The sequence below is a fragment of the Diabrotica virgifera genome, chromosome 5 (genome assembly GCF_917563875.1).
Source record: "Diabrotica virgifera virgifera chromosome 5, PGI_DIABVI_V3a".
In the NCBI taxonomy this organism is placed as follows: Eukaryota; Metazoa; Arthropoda; class Insecta; order Coleoptera; family Chrysomelidae; genus Diabrotica; species Diabrotica virgifera.
In genome coordinates, this window is record NC_065447.1 from 118,162,312 (window position 1) to 118,178,862 (window position 16,551).

Genomic DNA, 16,551 nt, shown 5'->3' on the forward strand with positions numbered 1-16,551 from the left:
TGCCTAGTCGCCATTCACTTCGGTCCATCCAAAGGTCTTCATCCAATTCTCTTTCTCTCATTTCTCGATTTATGCCTTCTCTCCAACTCAGGCGGGGTCTTCCTCTTTTTCGTCTACCATGAGGGGTCCACGTTAGGATTTGTTTCGGGAGTCGTTCTTCGGACATTCTTTGTACGTGTCCATACCATCTAAGCTGTTTGGTACTAATGTCATCTACTATTGTGTGTTTCACATTCATTATTTCCCTAATTCTGTTGTTGGTTACCCTTTCTAATCTTGATTTTCCTGCTGAGCGCCTCCAGAAATCCATTTCTGTTGCTTCAAGTTTTCTCTTGTATCTTTCTTTTATTTGCCATACTTCACTGCTGTAAGTGATTATACTCTTAACAATTGTATTGTATATTCTATGTTTGTTGTTGTTTGAAATTGACTGGTCCCAGAGGATGCTATTGAGAAGGGTAATTGCTTTTCTTCCCTGGTTGTTTCTTTCTTCTATCGTCCGGTCTACGCTTCCTTCTTGTGTGATGGTCATACCAAGGTATTTATATGCGTCGCAATGTTTAATAATTTCGCCATTCCCCAGTGGAAGGTCCTGCTGTGTCCCACCGATACACATATATTCGGTCTTCTTTATGTTTATTTCCAAACCACCTTTTTTGTACTCCTCTATTAATTTCCTTGTCATATATTCTATATCATCGTAGTCTTGCGCTAGTACAAGTTGGTCGTCTGCAAATGACAAAGTGTATATTGTATTGTTGCTGATCGGTAATCCCATGTTTTTGCATTTGCGTTTCCAAAGTTTTAGAGTTTGTTCGAGGTAGATCTTAAATAATGTCGGTGAAAGGCAGCACCCTTGTTTTAGGCCTTTGCTAATTTGGAATCCTCTCGATAGCCTGCTTCCAACTTTCACCCTTGATGCAGTTTTGGTATACAATTGTTTCGTCGCTGTTATTAAATTTGCGCTTATATTGGTTTTCTCTAATGCTTCCCATAATTTGTTTTGTGGGATGCTATCATACGCTTTTCTTAAGTCCACATATAACAGATGCACCTCCTGGTTGACGGCCAGTTTCTTCTCAATAATCTGTGTAATACAAAACAGATGGTCAACCGTTGATCTCCCTGCCCTGAATCCTGCCTGTTCTTCAGCTTCTATATCTTTATATTCGTTTTCGATTTTATTTTTAATCAGTTTTCCGTATATTCGGCTGATCGAGTTCGTTACAGCGATGCCTCTGTAGTTGTCACATTGATCCCGTCTGCCTTTTTTATGTATGGTGGATATCCATGATGTCTTCCATTCTTCTGGGATTTCCGCTCCGTTGATGCATCTTTGAAAGAGTTTAGCCAGGTTTTCATATAATTTTGTTGTGCCATATTTTATTAGTTCAGCTGGTATGTTCCCTGGTCCTGGTGCTTTGTTATTTTTTAAAAACTTACATACTTCTTCTACTTCTTTTGTTGTTACCCGTAATGGTGAGGCTAAGATATTTACATTACATGATAGAGTTCAATGATTTTGTCAATAACAAATTCAAGATTCCAAATATCCTTATTTACTTTTATTTCGTTCTGTCTATTCTTGGAATGTGTGGAAGTGTCTGTTCAGACTTGCCGGTATAGTAAATTCCCTTTTATACCTTTATTTAATTATCAATTGCGTAACGGACACTCGTAGAGGCCATATGACTCCTTTATTGCACTTTGAAGAGTAAGCATTCCTTCCTGAGGTTTTATATTCTAACAGCTCGTCCACATGAGAGCGGTTTGCCAACGTCGACGGCGCAATTTACCTGTTTTCCTTGGTAACTTCAAAGGCGGCATTTGAGTGGCATCAAGTAAAACAGGTAAAACGCGACGTAACCGCTGGCAAACCATCCTCATATCGCCGTCCGGAATAAGAATGACGTAACTGCAAATAGCCAAATTTCTCAGGAGAGCAAAAAAACGAATATTTAAAATAGGGATTAAATGATGAGTAATCGTCCAGGAGCAGCGGTATGGCATTTATTCTTACAATGATGGCTTTTATTTTTATTCCTATTGGTTCCAATATTATTATCATAATGTAATCCCCCATTTTCAATCCTTTTTACAGTTGTGTCATTATTCATCTCAAAATTTTGAAATTATAAGATAGTGATTAAATAAAGAGTAACCGTCCGGAGCATCGGTATGGCGTTTATTCTTACAATCATGGCTTTTAGTTTCATCCCTATTGGTTCGAATTGCATTATCCTAAATTAATCCCCCCATTTTCAACCCAATCTACAGTTGCGTCATTTTTATCTTAAAATTTTTCTGTAAAAAAAAACTATTTTAAAATATTTAGTATGCTGTTTATTCTTACAGCGATGGCTTTTATATTCATCCCTATTGGTCCGAATTTCATTATCTTAATTTAGTCCCCTCATTTTCAACCCTATTTGCAGTTGCGTCATTATTAATCTGAAACAAGGTCTACAATGGTGTGTATTTCAATAACGACGCAACTGCCCTGTAGTGGCTCAGCACATAACTACAGTTCTGTCGCTCTTGTATCATCTGTACACAGTATTTTAGAAGTTAATTACGCAATAAACAGGAATTGACAAAGTTTGCAGTTACGTCATTCTTAGTGATGTGAGTCGAGAATCTTTCCAAGCGAATATTCGCGAACATTGGAAAGTTTCCGAGAATATTCGCATATAAAAAATGGAAATATTCTCCTGACTGCGAATATTCCCGGAAACTTTCAATGTAAAATTCTTGAGAATATTTCCGAGAACTTTCGAGAATATTTCCGAGAACTCTCCATAATATTTCCGAGAACTTTCCATAATATTTCAGAGAACTTTTGAGAATATTTCCAAGAGCCTTCTGGACATAAGAGTCAGTGACATGACGTGACGTGAATTTACGTGGAAGTAGCTCTATTTAATTCACACGACCGGCTAACCTACACCACTGCGAATTGTTTTTAGTTTCTTTTCGTGGTTAAATGATTTGTTGATTTTAATTTTAATTTAATTGAAAAATTATTAGCTTCATTATTTTTATAATAAAAATGTAACTAGTTCCCAAATATCTCTTGTCCGATTTAATAAAATCCAGCTTCAATACTACATTAAGGTTATATCATTAAAACTTCCTGTAAAAACTAGGTAGGGTTAAATCCTTAACTGTATAAATAGCCTTATTGCGTCTAAATGTGCTTTACAAATGCTTATGGTCATAGAGGGAGAACATTAAAAATGTTCACGGAATATTAAACGAAACTGTCTGAATGAAATATTTTGGATAAAGTTGCAAAAAGTAGCAGTTGTTCTAACACCAATTGTGAAATGGATTACTTTATTGGAAGGCAATATGTTTAAAATATCCCAGGTTGTCCAGGCATTTAAGGATATAGGAAATATTTTTACCGAAAATATTCCAATACTTCCAATCAGTAAGTCTGAGGAAACGAATGCTTATCTAAATTAGAAAAAAGAAAATATCTTTTTTATTTTAAAATATTTTTAAATAAAATAACTTTTTTAGTTTTAATTATAATGACTAATATCAAATGTTCAGAGTATTTTTTAAATTAAGTTAATTAAATTTTAAGTAAGGACGTAAGTTTGGACGTTTAATTTTTAACAGATTTTTTCTGTAGTCGGAATACTACAACCATAAATAAAGATAACTACTGATTTGTATGGTTTATTATAATAATTTAAATAAAAATACAATATTTCCATAAGTTTCCGAAAGTTTCCAATATTCCCGGAAAGTTTCCGGAAACTTTCCGGCGTTTGAATCTTCCCGGAAATTTTACATCACTAGTCATTCTTATTCCGGATCGGCGATATTTACGTTCGCTAAGGCTCATTATGGCTACCGCCGATTTGTTTCGAGCGGTAAACAGCACATAATATGATAATATTATTCAACCACTATTAATAGGGCTTTTCAACAACAGTCATTTGTTTCGAACTTGTGTCATATGTGGTATAATCCGTGTATAATATTAATATACACGGATTATACTAAATATGACAGAAGCTCGAAACAAATGACAATCGATGAAAAGCCCTATAACGAATGTACATTACAAAAGAACCTTGTTCTATTCCAAAATTAAATACGTAAAATTATAGTAGGGTTACTTACAGTATTTTGAAGACATTTGACATCTGCCGTTAATAACGTATGGAAATTTGACATCCAAATCTGAATGTTATCTTCAAAAAATTCTGGAAGATCTTGAAAATTTAAGGAATAAAATACTTTACAAATTAACACCAATGAACTGTATATAACTTTTAATGCATTCACGTCGTTGCTATGGGTTTGTGCCAAATTTATGGTAGCCTAAAATGAAAAAAAATAGAAATCAATGGAACACTTGTATTTCGATGAATCTCTTATTGTATTTGCCTTATTGTCAAAACTTCCGTTTTTTCGATAATTTAGATAACTTTGATTTGCGTAAATGTATCACTCTGTATCTTATTGGGACCGTGCAAGTTCGGAAGAGCGACACCTAGTGTCATAGCATCAGCAACATTTTTAGAAATTTTAATTATATTGGCCAATTATATTAGTCTAGATAATTTTCAAGGCCATAGCCCAAAAAAAGAATAAGAAGAAAAGGTAATATTGAGGTCATGTTATTAAAAGGTAAACATTGTATGTAGTAAATAAAATTAATTATTAAAATGCAGTACTACAAGCAAAATACAATTAATTAAATTTACTTTAATAATTGCATATCATATCAAAGTAGGTATGAAATATACGTCAATTTGACAATATGAATTATTTAAGAAATACATTAACAAAGTCGCAAGATTTCTCCTCTACTCGAGCACGATCGTTTCTCGTATCCGCTCCAAGTACTTGCCCACAGCGAATAAGAAATGTGATTTTCTGATCTGTGCGCTTATTCTTGAATCGAGAGAAAATTTTACTCCCTACTACGCTAGCTCGCTTTTCTACTCCTTCATAATTTCTCTCGATTTTAAAAAGCTGTATTCTTGAATCTAGGGAGTAGAAACAGTAGAAAGGAATGAGAGAAACTGCGAACAGTGTTGCCGGATTGATGTTGAAAATTTGAAACAATCACAAAAGTTAAATATTGGCTAATGACATACCGCCAACTGTCAACCTGATCATTTGTTTATTTGATTTTGTTTACATGATTTTTGACTTCGGACTTCGACAAACAAAAAAGAAACAGTTTTTCTGAAGTGTGTAGAGTATTTTCCTAAATACAACTCTTGGCTAGTTGTTTTAATTATGGCTTTTAATTTATTTGCATATTCATGCTGTGATAATACTTGTGATAATAATTGTTTACCAGCTTTGCACCTTTATTTTATTTCTTTGTTGAGGTTTCTTAAACTCAACATTAAACTGTGCTTAAACCGGCCTTTATTTTCTCTTTTTGTATGTACACAACGTTGACAAAGATTTCTCGTGTTCTCACTAACGTTACATGTTTTGTTTGTTATTCAGTGTGTCTATTGGTTGTTGTTTTTTTTTAGATATACTAAAACTATAACCTACCTAACTTTGTAGAATAAATACGTAACCAACAAATTAAATTCATATTTAGTTTAAAATCATTTTGTTATACAGCAGGATAAAATAATACAAATGATTTTAGTAGCACAAAAAATATGATTATAACTTGGCCACATGATATACTATGCACTATGCTAAAACAAAAAAATGAGAGATTATACACTTTTGTATGTATAAAAAAGAATATTGTGAGGGCAGGAATATCTGTACACCCACTTACATAATTATTTATTGATAATAAAATTATACATTGATTAAACCAAAGAATATAAACGTTAAACGAATATAAATGGAGAGTATATATTCTCTGTTATAACTGATTAGCATGTATGAGAAGTCTGATATCAATATTTGCTCGCTATCCTCTTGTTCTCCGGTTAACATTTATACTTTAAAACTCCTAAAAAATATATTTTTTATACTTTAACAATGTGCACATCATTCCATTTCATTGATTCCTTGCTGATATTTTTAGTGTAGTTAGCTGTGTTTTTAACTAAAGCTTTAATATTCATGAAATCTCGAAATATAATAGCAATATAGGGTTTTCCAGTTTTCTTTGCCAAATTTATTATAGGTGTTAGTTGTGAAGGCACATACAGTGGTCCTTCTTTCAGAGCATTTTATTTTTCACATTCTATAAGAGCATGCATTGTATCGCCCTAGTTTTGGATGTGTTCTACCACAAAGAACTTACGAGTAATGCTTTCAATATGTGTATTTAAGACAATGTATGATTAACTGGCACATATAAACTTATTTTTATTTTGCCCAGTGCAATTATCTGAGTAAAATATGATGTTTAAAGGGATATAACTTTAAACCAAATGAAGATAAAGTAATTTAACAAACTTTGTTTGGAAGCCTATTAATTAAGCTTTAAAATGAGACCTTCTACTGTTCATTTTCATGCGTAGAAGCCGAGTTACGACCTGTAAAGCTTCGAAAAATACTTATTTTGCAATTTGGATTGCGCACTAATTTTACAATATCTTGAGTTCTAATTGTTGGATTTAAGTTTAGTAAACGTTTTTTCTTCGTTTTTTATTAAGGAACATATTTTATTTGAAACCTTTTTTATCTCTTCTAGTTTATGAGCCAGAGCCTTATAAACAATTAAATTATTTATAACAATTTTTTGACCACTCAGATCGAAATCCACCCTCGAAATTCGTAATCACCAGCCAAAAATGTATAAGAAACCGTCGAGTTTGTCCATACGAATTAAAAAGGACACGGAGACCTCTCTGGCGCCTAGACTATAACTAAATAAAACAGTTTTGGAAACAAAATTGGCAACATTGATCCTAATAGATGTTGCCTTTTCATATACTCGCTTTTTCTTTGTCCATTATTCACTAATTCTAATTTATATTACTACTTTTTTCCCTCCTGTGAAATTAAATTGCCTCTTCGCTTCGTCCACAATGCAACACATTCAATATAGAGCGGGCTGCATCGTCACCCCCCGTTAGCGAAATTATTCCGATTCGATTTTTTTGCACAAATTTACTCAAAAAGGGGTCCTTATAACAAATCCACAGGGTGCCAGGCGGTGCCGTGGTCGAAAAATTGTTTAAACAATTTTTTTTAAACAAATTCACAAAAATAGTTTTTTCATTTCGAACAATTTGTTTTAGATAATCTGGGTCATTCTGAGCAAAAAAAGGTGTCGTGATTTTTCTCTAAAATTGATTGTTGTCGAGTTATATGCGATTTAAAATTTGAAAAATGTGAAAATGGCCATTTTCAGGGTTTAATAACTCGATTAAAAATTATATTATGAAAGTCAGAAAGTGATCAAAGTTTAAAACCCCTCCGTCAAGATCGTGAAGAAATTTTTGTCATTATTTTATTACAAAGCTGTTATTTTGATCAAAAATGAATAACCATTTTCAATTTATTCTGTTATTTTTAATTATTAACAATTAGCGCTATAGTCGCTGTAGCTGTATTGTCGCCCCCGTTAGCAAAATTATTTCGATTAGATTTTTTTGCACAGTTACTCAAAAAGAGGTCCTTATAACCAATCTACAGGATGCCAGGCGGTGCCGTGGTCGCAAAATTGTTTAAAAAATTTTTTTAAACAAATTAACAAAAATAATTTTTTCATTTCGAACAAATTTTTTGTAGATAATTTGGGCCATTCTGAGCTAAAAGGGTCTCTTGTGATTTTTCTCTAAAATTGATTGTTGTCGAGTTACACACGATACGCTTAGTATATTAACTCTTGCAAATAGCAATTTTGAAAAATGAAAAATCACACTAGACCTTTTTTGCTCAAATTATCTAAAAAAAATTTGTTCGAAGTGAAAAAATTATTTTTGTGAATTTGTTTAAAAAAATGGTTTAAACAATTTTTCCACCAATCACAGGGTGCTTGGCACCCTGTGGATTTTTTATAAGGACCTCTTTTTGAGTAACTTTGTGCAAAAAATCTAATCGAAATACTTTCGCTAACGGGGCCGACGATACAGCCTGGACTATAGCGCTAATTGTTAATAATTAAAAATAACAGCTTTGTAATAAAATAATGACAAAAATTTCTTCAGGATCTTGAAGGAGGGATTTTAAACTTTGATTTGGTCACTTAAGCTACAATTCCGACAACGACTGCAGACGGCAGATGGCAACTGCAGGCGGCAGTTAGAGTTGTCGCCATGACGACGTCATTACTTTGCACTATTAATTTGTATATTTATTAGCAATTGACGTTCTAGTGGAGTCACTGAAGGTGGATATGAGTTATTACCTCTGATTTCGTTCAACCTCCATCGATTTGCATGAAAATTGGTGAGTGTTTTAAGGATATCTCAAGAAACAAAGGTGACATGGTGCCAACTTGTGCTTTTACCCCGGGGGGTGGATGCCACCCCTTCTCTTCTCTTCATAATTAGATACGGGGATAAATTCTAAGCAAAATTTGTTATATAAAGTTATTAAAATAAATAAAAACTTTTTGAGTTATTAAAGATCAAAAATTTTAATTTTTCGTAAGAAAAATGCATGTTTTTAACCGATTTTTCATAGATAACTCAAAAACTGTAAGTTTTTACAAAAAAGTTATAATTACCAAAATTGAAGCTAATAAAAAATTAAATAAACTCCTTACTAAAAAAACCTTTTAGTGTTAACTAAAAGTGAGTTATAAGTAATTGAATGCATATTTTTTTCGGCGAGTACCCAAATATAAGTATTCAAGGTTAAATTACGGGAAAATGATGCATTTTATAACATAAACCTATTAAACATTTGTGAAAGTACTTAGAAATATGTATCAAATGAGATACCGAACAAGTTAATAGTATTAAAATTTATTCTCCAAAAATTTTTCAAACTTTATCTTTTAAAAATTTATCCAAAAAATGTTACCGTTTTTTTTAATAATTCCGTTAATTTTTGAGATATCAGGTTCACTAAAAACGGTTTAAAAGGTAATTTCAAAGGCTATTAAAGCGCGTTGAATTTAATCTTTTAAACACCTTACTTTTTTAAAAATCAAAGAATAAATGGCCACGGTTACTTGGTTCTCGCAGCAAAATTTAAGCTTTAAACGTTTCTATCTCGGTTATTTTTCACCCTACGGAAATGGTAAAAAGGTATAATTTTTGATATAGAAAAAACTAAAATTTGGTTATTTACCATTTTTTACGTGTATTGAGTATTTTTATAGTTATTATCAAAAGAAAATGAAAATGACGATAATTTTAAAAATTCTGATTTTTTTAAATTATATCTTTTTTTCAAAGATATGCATTCTAAACCGGTGAAAATTGTTAAAATCATTAGTTATGCTAATACAAAGAAATTTTTGTAAGGATTACTATAAATTTTAATTTTTGTGGAAATGGCTATGTTTTATTTTTCACTTTTTCCTAAAAAATTCGAAAGGGAAAACTTGCTTAATTTTGATGCTATTAACTTCTCCTGGATCTCAATTGTTAGGTATTCTGAAGTAATTTGATAAGTGTTTTACAGGTATATTTTATCAAATGCATCGTTTTTCCGTTATTTAAGCTTGAATATTTAGATTTGAGTACTCATCGAAAAAAAATATACATTCAATTACCTATAACTCACTTTGAATTAACATTAGTTTAGTACTTTGAGTGAATAGTGTATTAAATTTTTATTGTCTTCAATTTTAGTAAGAATAACTTTTTCGTAAAAGCTAATAGTTTTTGAGTTATATGTGAAAAATAGCTGTTAAACATGCATTTTTTTACGAATAAAATCTTTGATCTTTAATAACTCAAAAAGTATTGATTTATATTAATAACTTAATATAACAAATTTTGCTTAGAATTTGTCCCTCTATCGATTTATGGTATTATTTTTAATAAAATAATTTTCACCCCAGAAAAGGGGTGGCATCCACCCCCAGGGTAAAAGCGCAAGTTGGCATCATGTCACCTTTGTTCCTTGAGGTATCCTCTAACTGCTCACCAATTTTCATGAAAATCGATGGAGGTTCAACGAAATCGTAAGTGAAAACCTTCAGTGACTGCACTATTCTGCCGGACAGCAGTTGCTAATAAATTTACAAATTAATAGTGCAAAGTAATGACAGCGCGTCGTCATGGTGACAACTCTAACTGCCGCCTGCAGTTGCCGTCTGCCGCCTGCCGTCGATGTCGGAATCGTCCTTTACTGACTTTCATAATAATAATTTTTAATAGAGTTATTAAACCTTGAAAATGGCCATTTTCGAATTTTTCAAATTTTTAATCACGTATAACTCGACAACAATCAATTTTAGAGACAAATGAGAAGAGAACTTTTTTGTTTAGAATGAACCAAGTTATCGAAAAAAAGTTTGTTGAAAATAAAAAAATTATTTTTGTGAATTTGTTTAAAAAAAATTGTTTAAACAATTTTTCGACCACGCCAAAAAAATCGAATCGGAATAATTTCGCTAACGGCAACTGCAGGCGGCAGTCAAGGTACGATTCCGAACAAGACCGCAAACCGCAAACTGCAAACCGCAGACCGCAGCGACAGACCTACTGGTTCATATGGTTTCTTATGAGGTTGATGTCGAGTAGAGCGGCACTGTCGCCACCGCACGCAGAACGTCGCCACCGCAGACCGCAGGACTGCACCAGAACCAGTAGTGTCGCCGACCGCAGATCGACGACACGTATTTTTGCTGTTTCCAAATTGACTTAAATTGAAAAGAATTGAATTTCTTTTGAAAATGAGTATTTTAAATGAATAAGAAGGGCAATTAATTAATTGTTTAGCAAAATATTAAGTTATTTACGAGGCAAGCTTCCTTCAAATTGTTTACTTTTAAATAGGGACCTAGTTGATTTCCTTTTTTTTATAATGCAAAAGTAAAAGATAGTCGTCATCTTCTTCTTCCATCAAAAGATATAACATTAATTCATCGTTGTTCATTGCGTCTGACATCCTACTTATACGACTTTTAATATTATACTATTATAAATTCCCATCGTGCAATGCTGTTGTCGATATTATGTAGATGAAGTGCAGTTCTGCTCGGAATTGGTCTGACCGCAGACGACACTGTCGCTGCAGTCTGCGGTCTGCAGTCTGCAGCCTCTTTCGGAATCGTACCTTTAGAGTTGTCACCATGACGACGTCATTACTTTGCACTATGTACGATTCCGAACAAGACCGCAAACTGCAAACCGCAGACCGCAGTTGAATAGTTGAATGATAACTCAAATATAAATGAATGAAAAGAAATAAATACGTTCTATTATAATCCAGTCGGTCGACCGCAAATTCCGATAACCAAAGCTACCTGAATACGTCTCATCGTTGTCTCAGGTAAATTCAATCTCGTACCTAGAAAGCTGCTAACGCCATCTATTTCTAAAACACTGGTGTCGTACATAAATGCTCGTTTAGTTTCGTATCTTCTCCCCTATATTTATTAATCAATGATTATACTATTATAAATTCCCATCGTACAATGCTGTTGTCGCTGTTATGTAGATGCAGTGCAGTTCTGCTCGGAATTAGTCTGACCGCAGACGACACTGTCGCTGCAGTCTGCGGTTTGCGGTCTGCAGTCTGCAGCCACTTTCGGAATCGTACCTTAGGTACGATTCCGACAGCGACTGCAGACGGCAGTTAGAGTTGTCATCATAACGACGTCATTACTTTACACTATTCATTTGTATATTTATTAGCAACTGACGTTCTGCCAGACTGGCAGTTGCTAATAATTATACAAATTAATAGTGCAAAGTAATGACAGCGCGTCGTCATGGTGACAACTCTAACTGCCGCCTGTAGTTGCCGTCTGCCGCCTGCAACTGCCGTCTGCCGCCTGCAGTCGATGTCGGAATCGTACCTTTAACCGTTTTCATTTCATTTATATAAATTGATTGATAATGCATGTACAATGATTCGCCGCCCTCGAAACAAGTTTCTATACATTCATACAGAAACTTATGTCGATTACTTTATAAGATTTAAGATGTTTTATTTTTTGCATGAAAACGGTGCGTCCTAGGAAAAAGGCAAGATAGATTGTTTGTTACAAATTGAACTAGGAATTCAAAAATAATTTTTTATTTGAAATATCTTGGCATACTATTTTTTTTTCTTTAAAGCATTTAGACCATTACCCGTATGCGCGCCAATGGTTAATATAAAATTCTTAATTGTATGTCAAAAAATGCGCAATAGCTATTCTCTTAACATCCACCAAATTTCATTTGCATAATATCTCAACCGGTCTTAGAGCAATAAATAAATCGTCAGTTTCTAAAAGGCAAGATAGATTGTTTGTTACAAATTTAACTAGGAATTCAAAAATAATTTTTCATTTGAAATATCTTGGCATACTATTTTTTTTTCTTTAAAGCATTTAGACCATTACCCGTATGCGCGCCAATGGTTAATATAAAATTCTTAATTGTATGTCAAAAAATGCGCAATAGCTATTCTCTTAACATCCACCAAATTTCATTTGCATAATATCTCAACCGGTCTTAGAGCAATAAATAAATCGTCAGTTTCTAGGCCACTTTACACGATGCAAGTAATTGCGAAATTTATTGCACAAGTTCTTGCAGCAAGAACTTCTGCAATAAGTTGCAAGTAGCTTTCTGCAATAAAGTGATTACACAGTGCAAGTAATTGCATAAACTGACATGAAATGGACAGAAACTTTGACATACCATAAATTTTGGGTTATGTTGTTTTTATAAATTAAAAATGTAATTTTTTGAGTAGAGTTATCAGATATATTAGATTGAAAATGTTAGATTATAATTTGAGAAAAGTATAATATGTATTATGTATAACAAAAGCAATTAATACCTAATGCAAGTATACCTATAATACATTATTCATTTACAAAAGGAAACAAGTTGTTAAATACAAAAGAAATAAAAATAGAATATAGTTTCTTTAATCCCTATGTTGCATAATTAAAGTTATCCCCCAGAATAATGTTATCTGTGAAGCGTGAAATTGGTAAAAAGTTCCTCTAGTTTTGTCAAAAATTGCTTAGTTTGAAATTTAGGATGACAGAATGTCAAAACAAACAGTGTAGCCTTAAAAATTACTAAAAATATACCCAAATTGCAGAAAAAATTGCATGCAAAATAGGACATGTTCTATCTAGCTGCAACTTCTTGCAGCAAGAAATTGCTGCAAGAAGTTGCAGCTTTTATGTGCAATTCGCGTATGGCACGATGCAATTTCTATTGCTGCAAGAAATTGTGCAATTAATTGCGCAATTAGTTGCATGGTGTAAAGTGGCTATAAGAAAAATTTTAACGCCCTGTATCTCGGAAGCATTTGCGGACATACGTTTAGAAAGCAAAATGTCGTTATTTTTTCATGTAAAATTACTCCTTAAAATTTTTAACGCTTATTTACAAACACAAATGACCAAACAAATGAAAGAAATAAATTCGTTAATTCGTAAAGCGGCCACCTTAAGGAATAATCCCGAAACAGCTCCATTTTTATTTTTAAATTATGATATTTTGGCATATATATGTCACACTAGTGACGTCATCGATCTGGGCGTGATGACGTAATCGATGATTTTTTTAAATAGGAATAGGGGTCGTGTGCTAGCTCATTTGAAAGGTCATTCAATGCTCAATTCAGTAATATAAACATTTACATAATTATTTGTACAGGGTGTCAAAATTTTTTTTAAATTAGTTGACAAAAAAAATGTATATAATTCATTTAACTCAAAATACATTTTACTGTTGTCCGAAAACAGAAAAAAATGTTTATTTAAGAAATAAACATTGCTTCTGAATTAATTTCAATGTTCAAGCCAGCTCCGGCCAGCCCCCTGCCTCTTGAAAGTTTAAACATTTAATTTTAGCGAAAAGCAATGTTAATGTGTGATATAAACATTTTTGTCTGATTTTTGACAGCAGTAAAATGTATTTTAAATTAAATAAATTACATACATTCTTATTTTTTGGTTCAAATAATTAAATTTAGAAAAAATGTTTGGACATCCTGTATAAATAATTATGTAAATGTTTATATTACTGAAAAGAGAATTGTTATATATCAATAGAGAACGTCACTAAAAATTACATATTATGCCAAAATATAAATTTAAAAATAAAATCGACCGTTTACGAAATAACAAATTTATTCCTTTCATTTGCACCATACTATATTACTTTTAAACAATGAAAATTATTTAAAAGATAAATTGAAAAATATTTAATATTTCATGTGTATTTCTGAAAAGTACAAGCCGTGGCATGAAATTAAAAATTATTTCTAATGAGTAAATAATATTATATTGTCATACTTATTATTCTTAAGGCGGAAGTTTAGTTTTCTTGGAAATTAATCGCTGTGTCTAGGTACACGCTAACGTGTACGCAAATAAAAAAGTTAGGTACACGCGAATTAAACTTCATCAAGACAGAGACGTCAATATTTAGCGTGCGCAGTGACTTTATATTTTGGTACACGCTATTTTGATATGTTTTATTAGCGTTTGTTTGATAGAAAATATTTTTATTAAGGGAAGGGGAAGGGGCAGGGAAGCAACTATTCAGATGTTTCAAACTTAATTGTAATAAAACAATGGCTGCGTTCACCAGAAATAATCGGTTTAAGTTTCAACTAAACAGCTGTGTTGCAGCGCTTTAAAACTACGTTTAGTCTGGTGAATGGTATTTTTCCGTTTGACACTTTCATAGTTAATTTTTTTTGTGTTCCCACCTTATGAACCTAATCTAAAACGAGATTCGTTGTTTTTGTTGATTTATTATACTTATCGTTCAACGATAAATTGGACGTATCTTAAACAAATTTAATTTAAAAATGGATAATATACTACCTTTATTGATGTTTGATAATGAAATGAAGAAATAATTTTTAGTGCTGCTGGCTATGCTGGACTTGGCAGAGCAGAACCATTGGATGACCCACCATAAATAAATAATAATTATCACGTAAATATGAATTATGTTGAAAATATTGTTCCTTAATACACAGATTTACAATTTCGTGAGCATATACAATTATGTATCTCCTAAGTTTCAATTACTTTATAATTAAAACCATTGTAAAATAAATATTTTCAAATAATCGCGCCATTACAATATATTTCTTAAACACGTTCAATATTGAAGCGATACAAATACTACGTTCAATAAAATGGCGACCGCTTCGTCAACACGTTGAAGTTTAGCCTAAATTGATATGACGTTCACCCGAAAAATCTTAAACAGTTTCAAAGCGCTGACGTAGCGCACTGGTCTGGTGAACGCACCCAATGTGTAGGTATATAAAAGTATATATTTAGGTTAGCAAAACAAATATTAGTTAACATGATATATACAAAATACTGTTGAAATAATTTTTATACGTAACTTAATTATACCAGTTTATATTGGTGTTTATTTTTGCTGTGGTGTTTATTTTTATTTATACAGGGAGTTGAACTTGTTACGATTTTCATAGTAAATTGGTTATAACTTTGTAAATACCCTGTTTAACATAATAAACCTTTATACACTGCGCGTCATAGAAAACGGGCACCCTAAAAAATGGGTAATTTTTGATGTTGCGTATCTCCTAAACCTGTTGTCCGATTTAAGTGATTTTTTGAATATGTTATAGCCTTATTCTTTGTCAATATCACTGTAATAATATTTTTGCTAAGCATGTAAATTTTCATTGTATACCGGGTGTACGAATCAAACTGTGTTTTTTTCTCAAAAGTTCGCAACACCCTGTGGAATATTCTAGTATTTATAAAATACTGAAATTAAAACCCAACTGTAGCCTCAGGTTTTCTTAACATTCTGTTTTTTGATTAATTCGCTTATGTTGGATAATACAAAAGTTATGTACTTTAACAACTAGTCATGTTCTTCATCAGTATAGGTTATTTGTAAATAAGTGCGACAAACTTTAAGGGGCAATTCTGCATGAAAAAATAATGACCGTTTGCTTTATAAACTTATGTCCGCAAATGCTTCGCTTACGAGATACGGGATGTTGAATTTTTTTTAGAAACTGACGATTTATTTTATTGCCCTAAAACCGGTTTAGATATGCAAATTAAATTTGCTAGGTTTTAAGAGATAGTTATTGCGAATTTTTTTACTTGCAACTAAGAATTTTATATTCACTATTGGCGTGCATACGGGTAATATGACCGATCATATTACCCGTATGCACGCCAATGGTGAATGTAAAATTCTTAATTGTATGTCAAAAAATGTGCAATAACTACGTCTTAAAACCCACCAAATTTCATTTGCATATCTCAACCGGTTTTAAAGCAATAAATAAATCGTCAGTTTGTAAGAAAAAAATCAACATCCCGTATCTCGGAAACGAAGCATTTGCGGACATACGATTATAAAGCAAACTGTCATTATTTTTTAATGCAGAACTACCCCTTAAAGTTTGTCGCACTTGTTTAGAAACACCATGTACTGAAAAAGAACATGGATAGTTGTTAAAGTACCTAACTTTTGTACTATCCAACATAAGCGAATGAATCAAAAAACGGAA

General features: G+C 32.3%; 1 protein-coding gene across 1 annotated transcript in view; it reads right to left on the minus strand.

The window, feature by feature from the left end:
- LOC126884315 (exportin-2) overlaps nucleotides 1-16,551 on the minus strand; it is a 140,133-nt gene that overhangs the window by 65,021 nt on the left and 58,561 nt on the right. The window contains exon 5 of the mRNA XM_050650254.1: nucleotides 4,138-4,338. Within this exon, the coding sequence (XP_050506211.1) occupies nucleotides 4,138-4,338 (201 nt within the window). The remainder of the gene's footprint in view (nucleotides 1-4,137; nucleotides 4,339-16,551) is intronic.